This window comes from Thunnus thynnus, chromosome 11, assembly GCF_963924715.1.
Source record: "Thunnus thynnus chromosome 11, fThuThy2.1, whole genome shotgun sequence".
In the NCBI taxonomy this organism is placed as follows: domain Eukaryota; kingdom Metazoa; phylum Chordata; class Actinopteri; order Scombriformes; family Scombridae; genus Thunnus; species Thunnus thynnus.
This window is the reverse complement of record NC_089527.1, coordinates 13,053,435-13,074,985: the sequence shown is the minus strand read 5'-3', so window position 1 is coordinate 13,074,985 and position 21,551 is coordinate 13,053,435. Positions and strand designations below refer to the sequence as shown.

At 37.1% G+C, this 21,551-nt stretch overlaps 5 protein-coding genes across 5 annotated transcripts; all 5 read left to right on the top strand.

The window, feature by feature from the left end:
* Positions 1 to 3,113: 3,113 nt before the first annotated feature.
* LOC137192103 (olfactory receptor 4P4-like) lies at positions 3,114 to 4,281 on the top strand. The gene has a single exon (XM_067602624.1). The coding sequence runs from the start codon at positions 3,114 to 3,116 to the stop codon at positions 4,038 to 4,040; it is 927 nt and encodes a 308-aa protein (XP_067458725.1). The 3' UTR covers positions 4,041 to 4,281.
* A 2,613-nt stretch (positions 4,282 to 6,894) lies between these two features.
* Positions 6,895 to 8,018, top strand: LOC137192102 (olfactory receptor 6C1-like). The gene has a single exon (XM_067602623.1). It carries the CDS (start codon positions 6,895 to 6,897, stop codon positions 7,837 to 7,839), a length of 945 nt encoding a protein of 314 aa, XP_067458724.1. The 3' UTR covers positions 7,840 to 8,018.
* A 3,899-nt stretch (positions 8,019 to 11,917) lies between these two features.
* On the top strand, positions 11,918 to 12,844 carry LOC137192101 (olfactory receptor 52E8-like). The gene has a single exon (XM_067602622.1). The coding sequence runs from the start codon at positions 11,918 to 11,920 to the stop codon at positions 12,842 to 12,844; it is 927 nt and encodes a 308-aa protein (XP_067458723.1).
* A 2,241-nt stretch (positions 12,845 to 15,085) lies between these two features.
* LOC137192996 (olfactory receptor 5F1-like) lies at positions 15,086 to 16,036 on the top strand. Its single transcript, XM_067604137.1, has one exon. It carries the CDS (start codon positions 15,086 to 15,088, stop codon positions 16,034 to 16,036), a length of 951 nt encoding a protein of 316 aa, XP_067460238.1.
* Positions 16,037 to 18,377: 2,341 nt separating this feature from the next.
* Positions 18,378 to 19,319, top strand: LOC137192986 (olfactory receptor 6C1-like). Its single transcript, XM_067604113.1, has one exon. It carries the CDS (start codon positions 18,378 to 18,380, stop codon positions 19,317 to 19,319), a length of 942 nt encoding a protein of 313 aa, XP_067460214.1.
* The last annotated feature ends 2,232 nt before the right edge of the window (positions 19,320 to 21,551 follow it).

The following is a 21,551-nucleotide window of genomic DNA, read 5'->3' as shown; positions in this document are numbered from 1 at the left end:
ACAGCACAGACTGTAAAAAATATGGACGTAGCTCAAAGTGGGCGGCTCCAGCCGTCCCCAACTTGGCAGTGCCTGACTCTAATCCAAAATGGACAGAGAGGTGGAGGTGAGGCAAGCCGAATGAAGCCTGGTTGCTGAAACAAGCCACCTAGCAGCTAGCGGCCTGTCACTCAATGCGACCACATTAATTATGCATAACTTTACAGTTTAATAAAATTTAAACGGGTGAGTTATAAAAAAATTCACCCCTCTGTGCAGTTGTTATGAAAGGGGCAATTAGCTATAGAGACCAAAACCGTTTTTGTACCAGGCTGTCAACATGTTTGTTTCTGCTGTAAAGTTGGGCATTTTAACATGGGGGTCTATGGGGGAATTGACTTGTTATTGGAGCCTCAAGTGGCCATTTGAGGAACTGCAGTTTTTTGCACTTGCGCAAGTGAGTATTCAACAAAGCCGTGCAATAATTACAGTTTAATTCCCCTGCCTACTCTGGAAGCACATGAATTCACCAAAAAAACAAACAAACTGAGGTTCTAAATGCTGTTATCATTATGACTTCCATATCCCATAATTATGACTCATAATTACAAGAAAACTCAGAATATCATAATTAAGAGAAAAGTATCTTGTAATTATGAGATAGTTTTCTCATAATTATGAGATCCAGATCTTATAAGATAACCAGGTGGTTATCAAAATTGCTACTGTAGAATATACAGGTATGATGTCACTACACCTGATTTAATTTGTTTTTATTTCCTCCTTGGTTTGAGGCACTGGGTGATATTAATGTCACTGAGTAATGTGGATGGTTTTATTATTTGTTTGTCAACATTGTGCGGGCAATTATTCCAAATGGTTACTCTTATGACTTGTAGTCTCACCATGTAAACTGTCTAAATTAGCTTTTTGTTTTTTGTTGCTCTTTCATAATTAGCTGAATTGATTGGATTATATTGGATTTTACTTCAGTGTTAATGATGGCGGCTTTGCTGCCATTTTCCTAGTGTTATGTTGACGCTTAGTGACTTATGTAGTTGTTTTTACAAAGTGGGAGATACTGTAGCTGTCAGGAAGTGTCCCTGACTCAAGTTTTTCCCCCCACTTGGCAGGTCATAAGTACAGTCTGAGAGATATGACTTAAACATGTTTCAAGAGACATATAACGTTAACTGATTGTTTGGTAAAGCCCTCCCCCAAACAGTGATTGTCAAACTAGAGCTTACAGAGGTGTTTACATGTACAACAAAATCTTAAACACAGAATCTTCAAACTAAACTGAAATTATACTGAATCAACATTGTCACTGAATGAATCAGTAGCTTTATGTTTCTTTAATTGTCTTATGGGGCATTTTATTCCTTAATTAGACAACACCAGTAGAGAGATGACAGGAAATGAGGGAGAGAGGTGCCACAAAGGTCACCAATCGTACCAGGGATGTTCAACCCCTAAATCAAATAAAAAATGTGAATAAAAGAGATAGGATGGGTGGTTGTCAGTGTTGTATGTTCTTGTATTTATTATCATTTCATTTCACTTTTCGCTGTATGTACTTTTATGTAAGCACATTGAGATTACTTGTAATGAAATATGGTATATAAATAAAATGGTCTTGCCTCGTTTTTGTTCTTTCTGTCTCTCTCACTAGGTACTGGATTTTTCCATCCAAATATTTTTATCCACATTTTTTATTTGTGTATTTAAAAAAAAACCTGAGTGCAAATGCCACAATATAGCATATTGGTATAGCATATAGCTATATAGGATCTGTGTGCAGCAATGAGGAAACTGTAACACTGTAGACATTACATCGTCTTGTGGCTCCCTCTCCTTCTGCAATGGTTTAATGGCTCCCGACTGGAAAGTTAACGGCACCAGCTGTTTACCACAGGCCCCCAGGAACAGTGCCAGGCTGTAAAGCCAATTTGACATAGTGACCAAACCATGTAATTACAACTTCCAGGTCCATAACGTGATGCACACTGGCCCAAACAGCATGTCTCCAACACACAATTGTTGGAAAAGGAGCAGCTGTAAAATGATGAATACATTTTTCTGAGCGTCACAACCCCCACGAAATGACTGGTTTTATTATCAGAATTTGATCCATTCGGTCCAATAACATTTGAAAAGTCTAAAAGAGTTACATGATTAAATTACTTTGTCCCCATTCAGAAGGCCACAGAAACATTGCAGACTTTTTTGGCTTCATGCACCACTGACCAACTTTCATAGGAATGAATGGGCACGATCTTTGAACATGATATCCAGTTCTCCTTAAGACATCCACGGTTTATGTCAATGACCGAACTCTTAATATTTGCATAATGACAGTGGATAGAAACATACATTAATTCAAACTTTCTTTTGTTAATTTTCTGTAAATTTGGTCAAAATTTGTGCTACGTTTGTATAGAAACCTAGCTACAAACTAACTACAAACACACTCTCTCTCTCTCTCTCTCTCTCTGAATATATATGATAGAATATCATGCTTTACAGACATGAGCTGCCCTGGAAAAAACAGACTCGGCCTGAGCAGAGAAAAGCTGTGTGAGCTGTGGTGAAAATTACCACATGGATGGAAAACTAGTGTCAAGTCCGTGGGCGAGTCAAAGGGCCGCAGCTAGTTCAGTTCATGTCTATAATAACAGCAGGACAGAGAGGACCGAATGGTGTGGATGTTTTTAGACAACAGAGATTACAGATAAAAAGTTGGAATAATGATATTAGAAGAGAGCGTTGGTGAATTATGAAACCAACTTACTATAGAACATATAAAACATACAATTCCTTATGATGGATAGTAATATAACTGATAGAACTGATGGCCAAAGCTATGAAATAAGCTATAAATTTACCTTTGTTATTTGCTTAAGCCAACAGCTCTTCAGTGACAGCTGCCACATCACTGATTGGATAGTACGATGTCTATTGAGTATTACTGCCATGAGAGGATATAAACAAATGATGACACGGCAGGTAAGGGAGAGGCAGACACAAAACAGGATGCCCCTCTTCTCCTCCCTCAAGTTAGGTTGTGCAGACTCAGTTTCTTATTTGTGCAGTATTACAACGATATCTTATAAACTGATGAACTATAAGATTTTATGATGGATAATGTGTCAGTAATTACTGTGTTTACTCTGTCAGGGTTAAGTGGCACAACAAACTACAGAGTCACTCTCTTTGCTCTCACTTTGCTGTGTTACTGTGTGATTTGGCTGGTAAATGTGACCGTTATCGTGACAATCATTATGGATAAAAGCCTTCATGAACCCATGTACATCTTCCTCTGTAATCTATTCATCAACGGACTTTATGGGACAGCAGGCTTTTATCCAAAATTCCTTGTGGATCTTCTGTCTACCACTCATGTCATCTCTTATGCTGGATGTCTTCTGCAGGGTTTTGTTTTACACTCATCTGCTTGTACTGATTTGTCTTTTCTAGTTCTAATGGCTTATGACAGATATGTGGCTATATGTCGACCTCTGGTCTACCACTCTCGGATGACTAAACAAAGAATTTGTGTGTTTGTGTTTTTTGCTTGGCTTATACCCCATTATTTGGTGTTTATGAGCACAATAACAACATCAACATCAAGGTTATGCGGCTCACACATACCAAAGATTTACTGTGTTAATTGGTTAATTGGTAAAGTAGCTTGTTCTGCCTCTATAGCAAGTATTATTATCCCAGCTTTTAATTATACTTTTTATTTTGGCCATTTTATTGTCATCATTTGGTCATATATGTATCTGATCAGAACATGTCTAACATCCAAAGAGAACAGGAGCAAGTTTATGCAGACATGCCTGCCACATTTATTCTGTTTAATTATTTTCATTGTGTGTTTGCTTTTTGATTTGTTGTACATGCGATTTGGCTCTGAGCAGTTACCACAAAGTGCCCAGAATTTTATGGCAATTGAATTTCTCCTTATTCCTCCAATCCTCAATCCCCTTATATATGGCTTCAAATTGACACAAATAAGAAACAGAATTATACAGTTTATGTGTGGTAAACATCTCTAGATGTAAGTTGTTGTTGTCATAAGTTGTTCTGTGTGAAGAAAAAAAATGTAATCAGTAGAAAGTAGTTGATGTTTGTACATCATTATCTACTGTGTGTGTTTTTCATAGTGATGTCCATTTATGCAATCACATCATGTATAACATAATCTTTAATACATATATGTAATGTATGTCAGTGTCACTAAATCATTGCCTTATCTCACCTAATTGTGCTTTAAGTTATTTTTGTAGCTTTATATTATTGAAAACAAATTTCTGATAAAGGTTTCCGTGTCTTGATGCATAAAAATAGGTTCAGATGTAATATCAATGACCTGCAACAACAGTAATATCTCATCCTAATATGCATTTCTTCAACATTTGAGTTGCAGGTATGATCTGCATGAGACTTGCACTTATGACCATGTTTTATGATCCAATATTTGTTTTAAATCTATTTTTCCTTTATTATACAACTTACAGTGCACACCTTTGGCCTTCATTAACATAATATATGTTACAAGCTTCAACAGCAGCATGAATGAAATACTGGAGTTTTTAACCAACTGCAGCGGTTAACTGGTTCCGTTCACCTGCAAAATATCACTTAAACACTGAAATATAATTACTATGACTGACACTACTGATGGCTGTTTTGTGGCTCTGCTGCTCACATCACTGTGCCTGCAATGTTTTAACAAAGCATAGTAGGGCACTTCTGACAGCTGTCATTCCAGGAGCAAACATCTAGATGTATAACAGACACCTATTATTCAAATTGCTTGGATTGATCCTCAAGACATCCTTACTTTACTTTAGTTTCAGGGTGCAGAGCATTGCCCAGGCTTTTATTACAACTACTGAGCACTGCAGGACTCGAGTTGAGGACGCACCTGCGCATAACAGCATAATATCCCAATCCTGGTTATGAGTTTTATCTAAGTGTGGATCACATTATCATGGTTACGCCATGTACGTTACCCATGCTTCTCAAACTAAACTTTGTAAAGAATTGTTATATTTCTTATGCTTGACATCTTTTATTTTTTATACTCATTTAATGCATTTTAAATTTTTATGTCTTATGTCTGCTTTATGATTATGTGCCATGTATTTTATTCCTGTATCTTTATTTTTATTGTTTAATTTGTATAAAGCACATTGTAACGTTGGTTTTGATAAGTGCTATACAAATAAACTGTATTATTATTGTTGTTGGTGTTATTATCATTATAATTATTGTTAAGGTCATCCCCCAACAGTGTCCCTCTGCAGTCAAAGGCAATATGTGAGGTACATGACCAATAGAGAGGTGGTAACATTGCATCAAGACAGAAATACAAACAATTATATGTTACAGCTTAAAGACTTAATTGTTCAATCAGTCTATTGAGAAAAAATAAATTAAACGACAACCATTGCATATTCACACACATACTATTTTTTAAAAATTATTTTTTTATTGGCTCACCATGTTTCAAGTCTTTATTCCATCGACCTCCATCTGTTCCTTTTAACCAAGAACAATATACATAGCACAACATGCTTTTACATCTATCCTAATCCCATTGTTTGCAGTTCATGACAAACCATCAAATATTTCAACATATTGCAAAATAAACAGCTGGACTTTTATGGCTTGGTAGCTGTGATTAGTTTGGAAATGTGAAGTTACATTAGATATATATTTTATTGTTATATAGATAAATATTTTTAAAACTATTTGTTTTCGGGAAGAAAAAAAAACATGTTAAATACCAGGTCGTAGGTCAATTACATTGCTATCTCAGTCTCTGTCCTCTGCTTCACTGTTACGTCTATCAGCAGTTCTCAACGAGGGGCGTCACATCCACCTACTACATGATGCACATTTCCTAATTTGGACATCACTCCTGGAGTTGGGGGTGTTCCCCAGAGATAAAGCTACTGACACACGCAAAGTGCTCCCAAGGGACTCTCCATAACCTGTTGCTCCCCTTCTCCCTTCCACAAGTTAGGTTGAAAAAAATAGGCAATAAATGAAAAGTGCAAATAATCGCCTTTGAAGTTCTTCTCTACACATTACATTCTGTGCTGTCTCTGTGTTATGAGTGTATAAATAGGTAGAGGTCTGTCTGCAATGAGGCGATGAGTAAAGTTTTAGCTCAGTAGTCAGCGCAGTCATTTATGATCTGGAAGACTCCAGTTCAAGACCAGTTCAAGTGTGGGTACCTCTTTCATAAGTTAGTTTATTCATGAACACTTATTGTAACACTTACATTTTCTAAAATTAAAAGCATAATAATAATAATAACAAGATTTTTAAGCCTCTTTTGACTTCTATTCGAATACAGATACAAATAATTTTGCTGCCTCAACAAATACAGATACAAATACAAATACTGGGCTCTCTGCACATCCCTACAGTATATGCTGTATACTGTAAATTCTAATCTAGTCTAAATGACAAAATACATTGTCATGTGTTTTCTAATCTGATTCCTAGGTGTTGTTGATACTGTTATGTTAAAAGATTATTTATATGATGGCCATTTGTTGATCTGCCACTACAATGTTTAAGGTTGGGTTAAAACGACAATACAACAACAACAATATTGTTAAAAGAACAATAAATACTTGGTAAGGGTTAGAGAAAGATGGTTGTTTGGGTGATGTCACATTGTATATTAATCTGGATAACTTGGTAATCCACCTACAAAGAACGGGGCCCTGAGTTTCAATTCCCAGCTGTGTTGTTGTTATCTTGCTGTTATTAATAGACGGTGTGGAGAGACAACAGACTGTTTAGCAATGTAGTTACAGCGCAGGGTGACCTCTTACTCTGTGACCACTTATGCTGTGACACTGGGAAGGTATGAAGATTTGTTCTCTCATCATGGATAATGTTTCTGTTGTAATCATTTTTTCTCTGTCTGGGATAAACGAGACAGTTAATTACAGAGTCACTCTCTTCACATTCACTTTATTGTATTACTGTGTTATTTTGTTTGTCAATATCTCTCTCATCATGATCATTATTTTAGATGAAAATCTGCATGAGCCTATGTACATCTTCTTGTGCAGTTTTTGCATCAATGGACTTTATGGGACGACAGGTTTCTACCCAAAATTCCTCTTAGATCTCCTGTCATCTTCTCAAGAAATCTCATACAGTGGATGTCTTTTTCAGGCTTTTATAATGTACTCATTTGCTTGCAGTGATTTGTCCATCCTAGCAGTTATGGCCTACGACAGATATCTGGCTATATGTCGACCGCTGCACTACCACTCTTTGATGACAAAGAGGAGGCTCTCTCAGCTGGTCTGTTTCTCCTGGCTTACACCTTTTTGTATTTTCTCCATCAATGTTCTGCTTACTTCAAAACTCAAGTTATGTGGTTCAAAGATTGAGAAACTCTTTTGTGTGAACTGGATAATCGTTAAACTTGCCTGTCCTGACACTGACACCGTTTCAAACAGTGTGATTGCATATGCAACAATTTTCATTTATGTGTCACATGGGTTCTTCATCATTTGGACTTATATGCACCTTATTAAAAAATGTGTGAGGTCCACAGAAGACAGGGCAAAGTTTATGCAGACCTGTGTTCCCCATTTAGTCTCTTTAAACACATTCCTTATTGTAATAATTTTTGATCTGATGTATATGCGATTTGGCTCCAGAGATTTACCTCAAAGTTTCCAAAACTTCATCGCTATTGAATTTCTCCTTATTCCTCCAGTTATGAATCCACTGATATATGGATTTAAACTGACCAAAATACGAAATAGGATTCTGGGTTTAGTTTACATTAAAAGAAAATTAACTAGGAAGAAGTAAAGCAACAGATATAATATATATAATGTGTATAGCTGAAGCCAATTTGCAGTTCAGTGTATTTGCTTTAAGATATATTATGATGTCTGTTTTCCTGAAGATGTCTGCAAAATGTGTCTCAGTCTGTTCCACATGTATGAGGAGGGAAGGCCTTGATATATGCTTACTAATAAAGTTTGTAACTTTTTAAATTTTGTTAATTTGATGAATAGTATGCTCTTCGTCGCATGTATTCATATATGGATATGCTTTTGTTCTGTTCTTGGATCATTAGCACCGCCCAAACATGTCATTTAAATGAATCTGAAACATAAACATTACATTAGCGCAAAATCAGATGGCTTGCCATCCTTCAGTAAAAATGTTCAATGCCATGCCACAGAGGAGTCAGGGCAGAGCCAATGTTCAAAGGTAGGCAGGTGTTATGGCTAGGCTAGCGAACCCAAGAGCAGGACACCGAGGCAGGAGGCAGCGAGCAGTGTTGGAAGATAATTTTATTTGCAAAGTTGTAGCTGGGAGGCTCGGGCCAGGATCTGGGCTGGTAGCCGGGAACCTGGAGCTGGGGCTGGGTGTGAGGCTGGGCAGAGGGAATGAAGAGGGGAGTCAGGCAGGGGGATGTGCTGAGCAGGCAAGGCAGGAAGGCAGAAGACAGGGGCTGGAGTCAGGCGAAGGCAAAAACTGTAGGAACAGAGAAACAGGGATTAGCGATGCTGTAGAAACTGAACCGTAGTAAAGTAAGTAGGCTAGTGAGTAGGAGGTTGAACCTGATATTTAAGCAGAACTCCTGATGGATGGCAGCTGGTCGCCTGAGTCCCGCACACCTGTCTCCAATCCTGTAATTTAGGCATAGACAAGGGGGAAAAAGAGAGAGACACACCCACACACACTAGGAGGAGGCAGAAGTGGAGGGCATGACAGCAGGCCACCTCGCGAACAAGGTCTTTTTGCTTCACTTCTTTTCTTTTTAATACACAACCATTCCTTATGTACACAATGTTCAAGAGCTTTGACTGACATGGTGTGTCAAAGAAGCCACAACACAAACAACTGTACTGTCTCCTCTTCTCTCCTGAACAAAGGCAAACCTATCGTCTTCCATCAAGAAGCAACTGTGCCTCTGTTTTGTGGAAAGATAAATTTTTGGCCTTGCCTCATGCTGTGCATTGGCATTCATCTGGGCATGTTCAATTTCAACCATGCATTTGGACACCTGTACTAATGGGTTTTGGCCAGTCTTGACAAATCTTTTTATCAAGAGGTTGCAAGTGGTTCTCATACAGAAAGCAACATATATCATTAAAAAAAAAACACCTGAAACCAGAGAATCTTCATGGATGTGTAACAGGGCATGCACACTGTACACACTGAATGTTTTGTCATACAGTGCAGGGCAGCTAGACATAAATTGCCTGATCATTTCAAAGGAGTAGTCCAGATAGGCAGCTCTTGTTCTGTCATCTGAGTCCGGCATGATAGACAGTACCACAGTCAATGCCAGAAAATGAGCGTACAGCTGTAGGGACACAGTATTTTTCAGTACTATGGGTCCCATGTACAGTAGAAATTGACGGAACTTGGTGGCTTTCCACCTGTCTAACTCCTGAAGGCCACGGGACTGTTGCACAAACTCTCTGGGCATCTGGCCTCTCAGCATTTTAAGTTTTTGTGAGATTTCGCATTTCTTTCTCACAGACAGTCTACACAATTTTGGGCCTCTGGTCAGATACGTCAACATGCGCCTCACAACACCCAAGCAAATCATATGCATATAGCCCATCACAAAGGCACTCACACAGGAAATGTCAGCAGCAATTAAAGGTCTAGCCACAGTTTGATGGGAAGAATACTCTACACGACTAGACGTGTCATTTGTGTGCAAAGTGGATGTCAGTTGATTGAACACAACTCTTCTTTCGACATATTGGTGCATCACATACAAAGCTGTGGATGTTTACTGCATACTTTTTATCATGATACACCAGGCCATTCTGTTATAGATTCATGAACTCCTCCAAAAAGTCTCTGAGGTAATCATTAAGGGGCTCTGATTTACTTTCTACACAATATTGTGCCACAATGAAGGGAAATTGTTGATTTTCATCAGTACTGGCCAAAACTGGAGCTTACTACTTTTAAATATGGGTAGTCCATCAATGTTAACATCAAGGCTGAAAGTAATATGTTGTCTGAAAACAGCATTTTGGCACAGTACACGGGAAATGCCCCTCTCCAAGCCATAATACACATATCGTCCATTGCATTTGGACTGACTGTCAATGGCTTGAGGAGTGGCTAGTAATGTGCGTGCATCCTTGGGGTGTACATGTCCATGATCCCTAAGAATATGCAACAGCTCATTTGAGAACCTATGAGTGGTGCAGTGTCTGGTACTTCACTCTCTCAAGTCATCTCCCAGGTTTTTAACTTCTAGATCTGGTTCAGGATTCAAAATTTCCACATGTAAGCCAATGTTGGTGTCGAAGTATGAACCATCAGTCGACACACTGGTGTTGTGGTCATCAACAGTGCACCCACCATCATCGTCGTTGGTCATCATGGATTATGATTTTATGAATGTATTTATACTTTTAGGTATTTCCTCAATCCAAAGTTGCGGGGGGTGTTTCCAGAGAGTGAAAGACAACACCCCGCACTCCTTATCAGGAAAGTCCTGGCTCCAAACGGAAAATATGGCACTGACCTTAAGCAGCAACTCTGAGCGTCAAACTAGCTCCAGTGCAAACCAATAAGTGATGTCACACCTCGCTATGGTCTCAAAAAACAGTTGTGCTATGACCTTAATTCCTGAGGCAGTTTATTCTGAGCTGCAACATCCACTAGCCAAATAGCTCCAAACTATTTTAAGTGCTACATAGTTCAGTGCCAAGTGTAATGAACTGTAACGAATGACATTGCCTCCCTGCAGTAAGTGAGGTCCTTGCAACACCTTTGAGATGAATAGGAGCGCCGACAGCAAGCCAGGCCTTCTCACTTAACATCAGTGCCCAATCTCAATAATGCTCTTGAGGCTAAATGGAAGCAAATCCCTGCAGCCAGGTCCCAAAATCTTGTGGATTGAAAAGTTTGAAGGCTATCATGGCAACATATTAACGCCCACCTTTTTGGAATGAGATGTCTGAAGTAAGACAAATGCATATGAGTGAAATGTACAGTCGGCTACGTACTTTTGGAGATATAATTCATGATTGTTGTTTTTTTATTTATTTAATGGATAGATTCACAATTTTTCAAGTCTTAAAACAACAATCAGGTGCCCATATGAACACTGAAAGAGATTTCCCTTGCTGTAATCATTACTCCTGTTCATTATGGGTATTACAGTGATTGATCCCCTTCAAATGCACTTTCAATGTAGTGATGGGGGCCAAAATCCACAGTGTGTCCACACAGTAGTTTTGTGAAAAAAGATGATTTGAAGCTTATATAAGGCTTCAGTAGTCTGAGTTAGTCATATAAATTGGATAGCTGCCACATTTACAGTCTTTTTAGCATCAAATTCCTTCTTTGTGTGTCCTCAGACAGTGTTTCCCTGCTAAGCTGCAGTGGAGGTATAGTAACTTATGGCCAGTATGAACGCGAGGAGTGATTACAGCAAGAAAAACCTATTTCAGTGTTCCTTTGGGCACCTGACTATTGTTCAGAAGACAGACTTTAAATATTGTGAACTTATCTTTTAACGCTTTAAGCCTATAGAATCCGTTAAAGGACTAAGCCTGTGTGAGAAACACCCAGATCCTAACATTAACTGACAGTGGTACTGTCTGACAAAAGCTCCCCATTACATTTAAACTTAGAATATTAAATTAGTTACTTAGGTTTACTGCCTTTCAGTGACCTTAACTGGTGTGATTTGGGTAGTATTCCAGCTCTCTGATTGGATTGTTTGTTCACCAACTCTTTCTCTGGTGGGTATAAACTGGTGTCACAATGACAGCTCAGGCCGTTAAGGTTGGATAGACACCTGGATGAATGAAATGAAATGAAATTTCTTGTGTATAGGCCATTCAAACTGTTTTTTCAGATGAATAATAATGATAGAGGTAACTGCATTACTGTCAATATGATGGATAATATGTCAGTAATTACTGTGTTTACTCTGTCAGGGTTAAGTGGCACAACAAACTACAGAGTCACTCTCTTTGCTCTCACTTTGCTGTGTTACTGTGTGATTTGGCTGGTAAATGTGACCATTACTGTGACGATCATTACGGATAAAAGCCTTCATGAACCCATGTACATCTTCCTCTGTAATCTATTCATCAATGGACTTTATGGGACAGCAGGCTTTTATCCAAAATTCCTTGTGGATCTTCTGTCTACCACTCATGTCATCTCTTACGCTGGATGTCTTCTGCAGGGTTTTGTTTTACACTCATCTGCTTGTGCTGATTTGTCTTTTCTAGTTCTAATGGCTTATGACAGATATGTGGCTATATGTCGACCTCTGGTCTACCACTCTGTGATGACTAAACGAAGAATTTGTGTGTTTGTGTTTTTTGCTTGGCTTATACCCCTTTATTTGGTGTTCATGGGTACAATAACAACATCAACATCAAGGTTATGCGGCTCACACATACCAAAGATTTATTGTGTTAATTGGTTAATTGGTGAAGTAGCTTGTTCTGCCTCTATAGCAAGTATTATTATCCCAGCTTTTAATTATACTTTTTATTTTGGCCATTTTGTTTTTGTTGTTTGGTCATATACATATCTGATCAGAACATGTCTAACATCCAAAGAGAACAGGAGCAAGTTTATGCAGACATGCCTGCCACATTTGTTCTGTTTAATTATTTTCATTGTCTGTTTGCTTTTTGATTTGTTGTACATGCGATTTGGCTCTGAGCAGTTACCACAAAGTGCCCAGAATTTTATGGCAATTGAATTTCTCCTTATTCCTCCAATCCTCAATCCCCTTATATATGGCTTCAAATTGACACAAATAAGAAACAGAATTATACAGTTTATGTGTGGTAAACATCTCTAGATATAAGTTGTTATTGTCATAAGTTGTTCTGTGAGAAGAAAAACAAGACATTTAATCAGTAGAAAGAAGTTAATATTTGCACATGTATATCATTATCTACTGTGTGTGTTTTTCATAGTGATGTCCATTTATGCAATCACATCATGTATAACATAATCTTTAATACATATATGTAATGTATGTCAATATCAGTAAATCATTGACATATCTCACATAATTGTGTGACAAGTTATTTTTATTTTATTGAAAACACATTGCTGATAAAGGTCTCCATGTCTTAAATGAGTGGAAGCATAAAAAATAGGTTCAGATGTAATATCAATGACCTGCAACAACAGTAATATCTCATCCTAGTATGCATTTCTTCAATTATCTATTTCTACATTTATAATAAGGTTGATATAAACTTACTTTTTTGTAAGTTTTATCTACGTACCTATTGGACATTCATCACAGTCATTTATTCCTGTCTGTTAAATGTGTAGTCCAAAATCTCGGAGAACTAGCTATAACACTTACGCTCAGTAATCTCACATCTTAAGCTAATATTTTAATGATGAACGAGTAAATTATTTGTCACTGTCATGTACCAGAACTAGAGTCTGTTGTCTTTGAAAACAAGGGTCTGAATATTAATGTCATGGTTTGAAAATGACGTTGTTGTTGTACAATACAGTACAGTCTGTTTAAACATGCATAGCAGCATTTCCGCCGTCTCCTCCTCTACCGTCCAGTGTGATTGAGTCTCTGGCTGACAGCGCTGTCAGCAGCCGGCAGGAGAGATGCTCCGCAGTGTGTTTGGATTTTGTAACTGAACTGATGATGATGACTGATGATGTTTTCACACCACAAATGATGAACAACAGTCTTGCAGGTAAAACATGACTCAAAAGCTGTTATATCAGTTTAGTGTGGGGCTGCTGCTCTGCAGGTGCTGTCAAAACTTTCACTTGCAATTTCTACCGCAGCCTCCAAGATCATCGACCAGAAAAGAGGCAGAAAAAAGGCGCATAGAGGCATGAGAGAGCGCACACAGTTAAAGCACCCCAAATAACCATCACTCTGACAAAACACTCAATACGGAGTGAAAAACGAGAGATATCTGCAGAGTGAAACAGATGAAAGAGCAGGGGGAGTTAACAGATAGGTAATTATAGAATTAAAATAAGTTCTCTTTCAAACAAAACATCCCAAGAAATGAGTGGAAAGTTCTTGCAACCGCATTTATAACCTTTTTTTGACTCAAACATAGCTTAATCATGTCATGTGGTGCTACTTCACTACACTTTAACAACAAATATTACTGGGACCACTACAGAAAATTGCAGATGAACATTTAATATCCAGGAATTCACATTATAGACACTACCACTGACTATCCCCGGCCACAATTTCACACATTGACCAAACACGGTCCAGCCATATACTAGGTTTTGACCTGGTCTTGTTCAGTTTGTCTATGTTTGTTTTTTTTCTTCTTCTAACTTTTCATAAGTCAGTTTTTCTGGGACACCCATATGATGGTGTGACACTTTACACTGTCCTGCCAAAGGGTTTCACTGTATTCCACTGATTGACAGGTGGCAGTAATGTGCTAAGAAATGCAGCAATGCAACAGAAAAGGCAAGAAAAATAAAACTGCTAATTAGTAAATATGGATGTAAACAATGCAGGTCTCAAAATGTTCAGAAAATTTGCTTTGAAAATAAATGTGTTATGAAGAAGGAAAAACATTTAACATTTTGTTATATGTATGTTTTGGGCACATTACCTATAGAACTGATGGCAAAAACTATGAAAATGAGGTCTAAGTTGCAATAAAGTGTTATTTACATCTAACTGTTCAATAAATTTCATAAAAATGATTCAAGAGAAACAATTGTCTGATGTCAAACTTGCTTTAAATGTTGACAAACTTGACAATTTGAGTTCAAATCCACCAATTATTAATGCAAACAAAGAGTTGTCAAGTTCTCTGCATCGTCTACATCCATCGCTTGAATTCCCAGCTTGAGTGTTGAGTCATCAGAGAGATAATTTAAACAGAGACATAAACATCAGAGCGGTCAGACACCCGGCAGCAGAGGTTGTTCACTGCTCCACCAGCAACTCAACAACATGTATGTCAAAGATGTTTTCCTGGGGTGACACTTTATGATCTGCACTTGTTTAAGATACAAATATTTGATATTAAGCTAAATTTAAATGAATCAAACTGTGCCAGCTGTGCCATACGGTTTAATGGATAATGTTTCTGTACTAACATTTTTTATTCTTTCAGGATTAAATTACACAGCGCAGCACAGAACTATTCTCTTTGTGCTCACTTTACTGTATTACTCACTGATATGGATAGTAAATGTTGTTCTTATTGTAACCATTATTGTGGACAGAAAGCTTCATGAACCAATGTATATCTTCCTGTGTAATCTGTGTGTCAATGCACTTTATGGGACCACAGGCTTTTACCCAAAATTCCTCATGGATCTTCTGTCTACCACTCATGTCATCTCTTATACCGAATGCTTTCTGCAGAGTTTTGTGATATACTCATCAGCTGGAGGTGACTTATCAATTCTAGCTGTTATGGCTTATGATAGATATGTGGCATTATGTAAACCACTAATGTACCACTCTGTCATGACTAGACAAAGAATATTTATGTTAGTGGCTTTATCTTGGCTCTTACCACTTTACTGCATGTTCATTAACACAATAACCATTTTTCAGTCAAAGTTATGTGGCTCACACATACCTAAACTTTACTGTGCAAACTCTCTAATTAGTAGACTAGCCTGCTCTACCTCTATAGTTAATAATAGTATTGTATATTTCAACATTGCTTTTTACTGTGGCCATTTTATCCTTATCATTTGGTCTTATATGTATCTGATCAGGACATGTCTGAAATCCAAAGAGGGCAGGAGTAAGTTTATGCAGACATGTGTGCCACATTTAATCTCTTTATTAAACTTTGGTTTTGCTGTGCTTTTTGATTTAATGTACTCACGATTTGGTTCGAGTACATTATCTCAAAGCCTCCAGAACTTCATGGCGATCGAGTTCCTGCTCATTCCTCCGGTTATGAATCCTCTGATATATGGGTTAAATTTGACCAAAATTCGGAAAAGAATTCTTGGTTTTTCAAGAGCCAAAAGAAAGCTTTTAGACAAGGTCGATCGGTCAAGGTGAGAACGCTCATCTCATCGATGCTTGAACAAGTGTTCAAATATTTTTTCTAAAACATGTTAAAAAAAAATGTATAGTGAATACACTGTTATACTCCAAGTAGTCTCCTGCAAATTCATGTTCATGTCAGATTTTTACTATGAGCAGAGCCGTTTCTGGACATTTTGGTGCCCCTTTTTTATAATGTGCTATAACAGTTATTATTTTAAATTTAACTTTATTCAACTTCACTCAACTTCTGGTCTGTGTCTTGTCATCACATCATCTTTTTTTTTAGTCGACTTGTCCCTCTTAATCACTGTCTCACTCTGGTTTTAATCATATTCGGGGTAAATATGGAACATTAGAAACCTGGTTATTCATATTGCTGTGTGACTCTTAACATTACTGATCATCAGTGCAGGAGTGTCTTTGACTCTGTATTGAGCTGTAGGAATAATCTGTATGAGACTTGCTCTTATGACCATGTTTCATGATCCAATATTTATTTTAACTCTATTTTTCCTTCATTATACAACTTACAGTGCGCACATTTGGCTTTCATTAAAATTAACAACAGTTTTACAGCTGAATAGCTCTGTATCAAGATAATATTGTTTTCTATAATATTTTGTAAAGTGTCCTGTAGTATTTTCTATAATATCCATAGTGAGTAGCTGTCATTGTTTTTTTTGCAAGTTTTTAACCAACTGCAGCAGTTAACTGTTTCAGTTCACCTGCTAAATATCACTGAAACACTGATGTATAATTACTCTGACTGAAACTACTGACGGCTGTTTTTATATCTTTTGTGGCTCTGCTGCTCACATCGCTGTGCCTACAATGTTTTAACAGAGCACATTGGGGTGATTCTGACAGCTGTCATTCCAGGAGCAAACATCTGGATGTTTATCCAACACCTTTTATTCAAATTGCTTGGATTGATCCTCAAGACATCCTTACTTTACTTTAGTTTCAGGATCGCAGAGCATTGCCCAGGCTTTTGTTACCACTGCAGGACTCGAGCTGAGGACGCACCTGCACACAACAGCCTAATATCCATATCCTGGTTATGAGTTATATATATGTGTGGATCACATTATCACATTATCATCATAACATACATGATTCATACATGATTCTTATACAATGTTTATAGATCGATAAGTTATTGAACTTGCTGGTTGTTTTGATCACTTTGATACTGGCTTTGCAGGACCGTTAAACATGGCCCTGTTCTTCAGATGTCATCATCCTGTCGATTCTCATCCAGCTAATTTAGTTTTTTGATCCTGGATGAAATTATTTTGAATAACAAAGACAAAATGAGTAGAGAGTTGACACCATGATCAGCATTCATATGATTGGCTGGGTGCTGATCATGTAATTGCTGTTAAATGAGGAAAGTGTGTTGGAAACCTTCCCAGCATGCACTGGGTCCAATAGATTGATGGACATAGGTCTGATTTTATGTGTTTACTGCTGTTATTCTGTTCTACATTGTGCTCCACAATTTTTTTGCTCTTTCCACACTTTGATCACACACAATGAAACCTTTTAAAAACTTAAGAAAGTGTGTTTAATTGCATAAAAATCTTTCAGCAAAGTGAATTCTGCAGTTAATAATTTTTAAAAAATAAAATAAAATTGTAAATGAAATGAAATGAAATTGTTAATTGTAAAAAGTTTTAATGTTCAAACAACAAATTAAATCTGTCCTGGCTCCATTGGTCCTTTAACAGTCAGAATCTTTTAGGTGAGTTTATGTCTTTTACTATTCAGAGTATCCCCATATAATTTTAAATTCCTTTTTAGTGCACAAACTTTGATTTAGTTGCATATTTTCTCACCTACGATTATAGGTAACTCTTCATTACAAAATTAAACTGATAATTACACCAATAAATTGTAATGATTTGTCAATAACCTGCATGTTTTCATCTAAAGTCATAATTATATCAACATTATTTCATTATAAATCTGAGAAAGCTAGACATTTGTATCTGAAAATGAGTTTATGTCTTTCACCCTAAAATGTTATAAAAGCCTGCACTTCAGCAGGTTTGGGTTTAAGGACTTGTTGCTATGACAACATATTCAGATTAAAACAATTTTGAAGAGCTAAAATATCCAGACTCATGTCAAATCATCAACATTTTAATCTGGATAACTCAGTTATCCATGTGCAAAGAAGGCTTTGAGTTTCAATTCCCAGCTGTGTTGTTGTTGTCTTGCTGTTATTAATAGACGGTGTGAAGAGACAACAGTGCATTTAACAATGTGGCTACAGCACAGGGTGACCTCTTACTCTGTGACCACTTATGCTGTGACACTGGGAAGGTCTGATGAGATTTGTTCTATCATCATGGATAATGTTTCTGTTGTAATAATTTTTACTCTGTCTGGGATAAATGAGACGGTTAATTACAGAGTCACTCTCTTCTCACTCACTTTACTGTATTACTGTATTATTTTGTTTGTCAATATCTCTCTCATCATGATCATTATCTTAAATGAAAATCTGCATGAGCCTATGTACATCTTCTTGTGTAATTTTTGCATCAGTGGCCTTTATGGGACGACAGGTTTCTACCCAAAATTCCTCTTAGATCTCCTGTCGTCTTCTCAAGAAATCTCATACAGTGGATGTCTTTTTCAGGCTTTTATAATGTACTCATTTGCTTGCAGTGAATTGTCCATTCTAGCAGTTATGGCCTACGACAGATATCTGGCTATATGTCGACCACTGCACTACCACTCTTTCATGACAAAGAAGAGGCTCTCTCAGCTGGTCTGTTTCTCCTGGCTTACACCTTTTTGCATTTTCTCCATCAATGTTCTGCTTACTTCAAAACTCAAGTTTTGTGGTTCAAACATTGAGAAACACTTTTGTGTGAACTGGGTAATTGTTAAACTAGCCTGTCCTGAGACTGACACCGTTTCAAACAGTGTGATTGCATATGCAACAATTTTCATTTATGTGTCACATGGGTTCTTCATCATTTGGACTTATATGCACCTTATTACGACTTGTGTGCGGTCTACAGAAGACAAGGTAAAGTTTATGCAGACCTGTATGCCCCATTTAATCTCTTTAATCACTTGCACAGTTGCAGTTGTTTTTGATCTGATGAATATGCGATTTGGCTCCAAAGATTTACCTCAAAGCCTCCAAAACTTCATCGCTACAGAATTTCTCATTATTCCTCCAGTTATGAATCCTCTGATATATGGATTTAAACTGACCAAAATCCGAAATAGGATTCTGGGTTTAGTTTACATAAAAGGAAAATTACCTCTTCCATAAAGTTTGATTTCTAGATCAATTTGCTTTAAGATATATCATGATCCTGAAAATGTCTGCAGAATGTCCCAACCTGTTCTACATGACTAATGAATACACGCCTCAATACATGCTTACTGACAAAGTGTTTAACTTTTGTTTTGTTTTGTTGAAAATGTGTTATTTCTGGCATGCAACATGTGACATGTATGAATACCAGTATGTGGACATGGTCATCCTTTTGTATTTTCCTTTTTTGTTCCAGTATGTATTGTAAACATGGCTGCAATAACCTCCTATGAGGGCAAACATTTGTTGTTGTGCCCCTATTGACCCCCATTATACATGGTAGTACTCTAGAGCTGAAATCATTAGATGATTTATTGATTAATCGATTGACAGAAAATTAATTGTTGACAATTTAGATGACTGATTAATCATTTAAGTCATTTTTAACATAAAAAATAGCCAAAAATGCATTGGTACCAGCTTCTCAAATGTAAATATATGCTAGTTTTCATAGTTTTCCATGATAGTAGTTTTGGTCAAATTTTAGTCATTAGATTTTTGTTAGTTTTATCAACAAAAAATAAAGACATTTTAGTTTTCATCAGTGAGACTTTATTATTACGTTTTTGTCATGTATTGTTAATTTTTATTTCTTCTAAGCACTTTGAAGCTGCAGCTGTCGCTGTCCTTTATGTCAACAGTTACCATGGTTACAGGAAGAGATGTTCCAATACCATTTTTTCCTTCCCGACACCAATTTCGATACCTGAACTTGCGTATCAGCCGATACCAAGTACCAATCCAATACCATTGCGTTAAAAAAAAAAAAAAATTAACAGCTGTATACTACGAACCATGTATGGATGTGTATGGATCTTTCATGTAATGCATCTTTAAATGCTTTATAAGACTGCTGTAAATTCTCCTTTGCCACTTTAAAACAGTAATTGCCAGTGGCTGCACAGCACAGCTTGCTGTGTAGGCTACTGTTTTGGAGCAGCAAAGAAGAATTGATTTCCAGGAAAACTGCAGTATTACCCGGGTGTGAAACTACGTTAAGTTTATTAATATATTACCTGATCCAGCATTTTAGGCAGATACTGGTATCTGTATCAGAACAACTCTAGTTACAGGTGTTATTCTTGTCTATCACAAAGTTAGTGGAAAAGGCACTGTCTACTGGTTAATACAGAGTAGGTGCTTCTCATTTGTCTTTTTCTATTTTCATAGACAGTGTCATGTACTGTCCAAATGTAAATAAGGGTGCACAGTTACCACTGCCAACACAGCAACATGACAAAAGAGATATCAAATATTAGCCTCTGCATTTTTTTCAACATCTGCACATATAGTGAACAGATCCGTCAAACCAGTTTATGAAGTCACTGTTCAGACACATGGAATAATACAAGAGACATTTCTACTGGTAGCAAGGGTTTTTTTTTTGTTTTTTTGTAAATTAAGTATTTGTGTTTTCATTTGATAAGAGTGTCTCATAATTTGTTGGAATAATTCAGGGTAGTAGTTGATATGTTTTAGGGAAAGTAGAAATGTGTAAATATATCTGATGTCAAAACACACTTTCTACCAGACGAACAGGGATATTCTCCCTGACTATAATAATATTATCTATACAGGTTAAAATGAAAAGAAAAATCTGGAGGAAGGAAGGAGGGAAGGATCACTGACTGAAAGTAACGTTAATGTTACATCCACAACACTTGATAATGTTAAGTTAGCTAGATTAGCTTACCTTTTTATAAATGTCATTATGTTTCATAGTTTCCCACCTGTTGTGCTGCAGCTTGAATTTAGTCCATAAATCTGTTTTTTTTTCAAGAACCAGTAACATCAGATAACATTACTGACAGAGACAGAACGCTACTGATTGCAAGATGCTTCTTATTAACGGTAGTGCAAGAGGTCAAGCGGCTAAATCAACCACTGCACAAGAGATATTTTTGAGGTAAGTAATAAGTAAAATCCTCCGCGATTTTACTTATCGGGAGCTAGGCTAGGCATGTAACATTTACTTTAAAAAAGTCAGATACATTTCTAGTATGCTAAGTATGATTTCTATATTTAAAATTGTAATTAAAATGAGAAAAGCATTTTGTAATGGACCCTTTTCACGGCAGACATTTTGACCTTTCAATGCAGGAAAAGCACAGCTGTGAAAAATAACACTAACAATGTCTCCACTTGAGTCATTGTCCCAGTAAGCCATGTCAGCGAGTGAGCAGCACA

Bases quoted from the DNA above. Each gene is read 5' to 3' on its own strand.
- LOC137192103 (XM_067602624.1), top strand. From the start codon at position 3,114: ATGATGGATAATGTGTCAGTAATTACTGTGTTTACTCTGTCAGGGTTA.
- LOC137192102 (XM_067602623.1), top strand. From the start codon at position 6,895: ATGGATAATGTTTCTGTTGTAATCATTTTTTCTCTGTCTGGGATAAAC.
- LOC137192101 (XM_067602622.1), top strand. From the start codon at position 11,918: ATGATGGATAATATGTCAGTAATTACTGTGTTTACTCTGTCAGGGTTA.
- LOC137192996 (XM_067604137.1), top strand. From the start codon at position 15,086: ATGGATAATGTTTCTGTACTAACATTTTTTATTCTTTCAGGATTAAAT.
- LOC137192986 (XM_067604113.1), top strand. From the start codon at position 18,378: ATGGATAATGTTTCTGTTGTAATAATTTTTACTCTGTCTGGGATAAAT.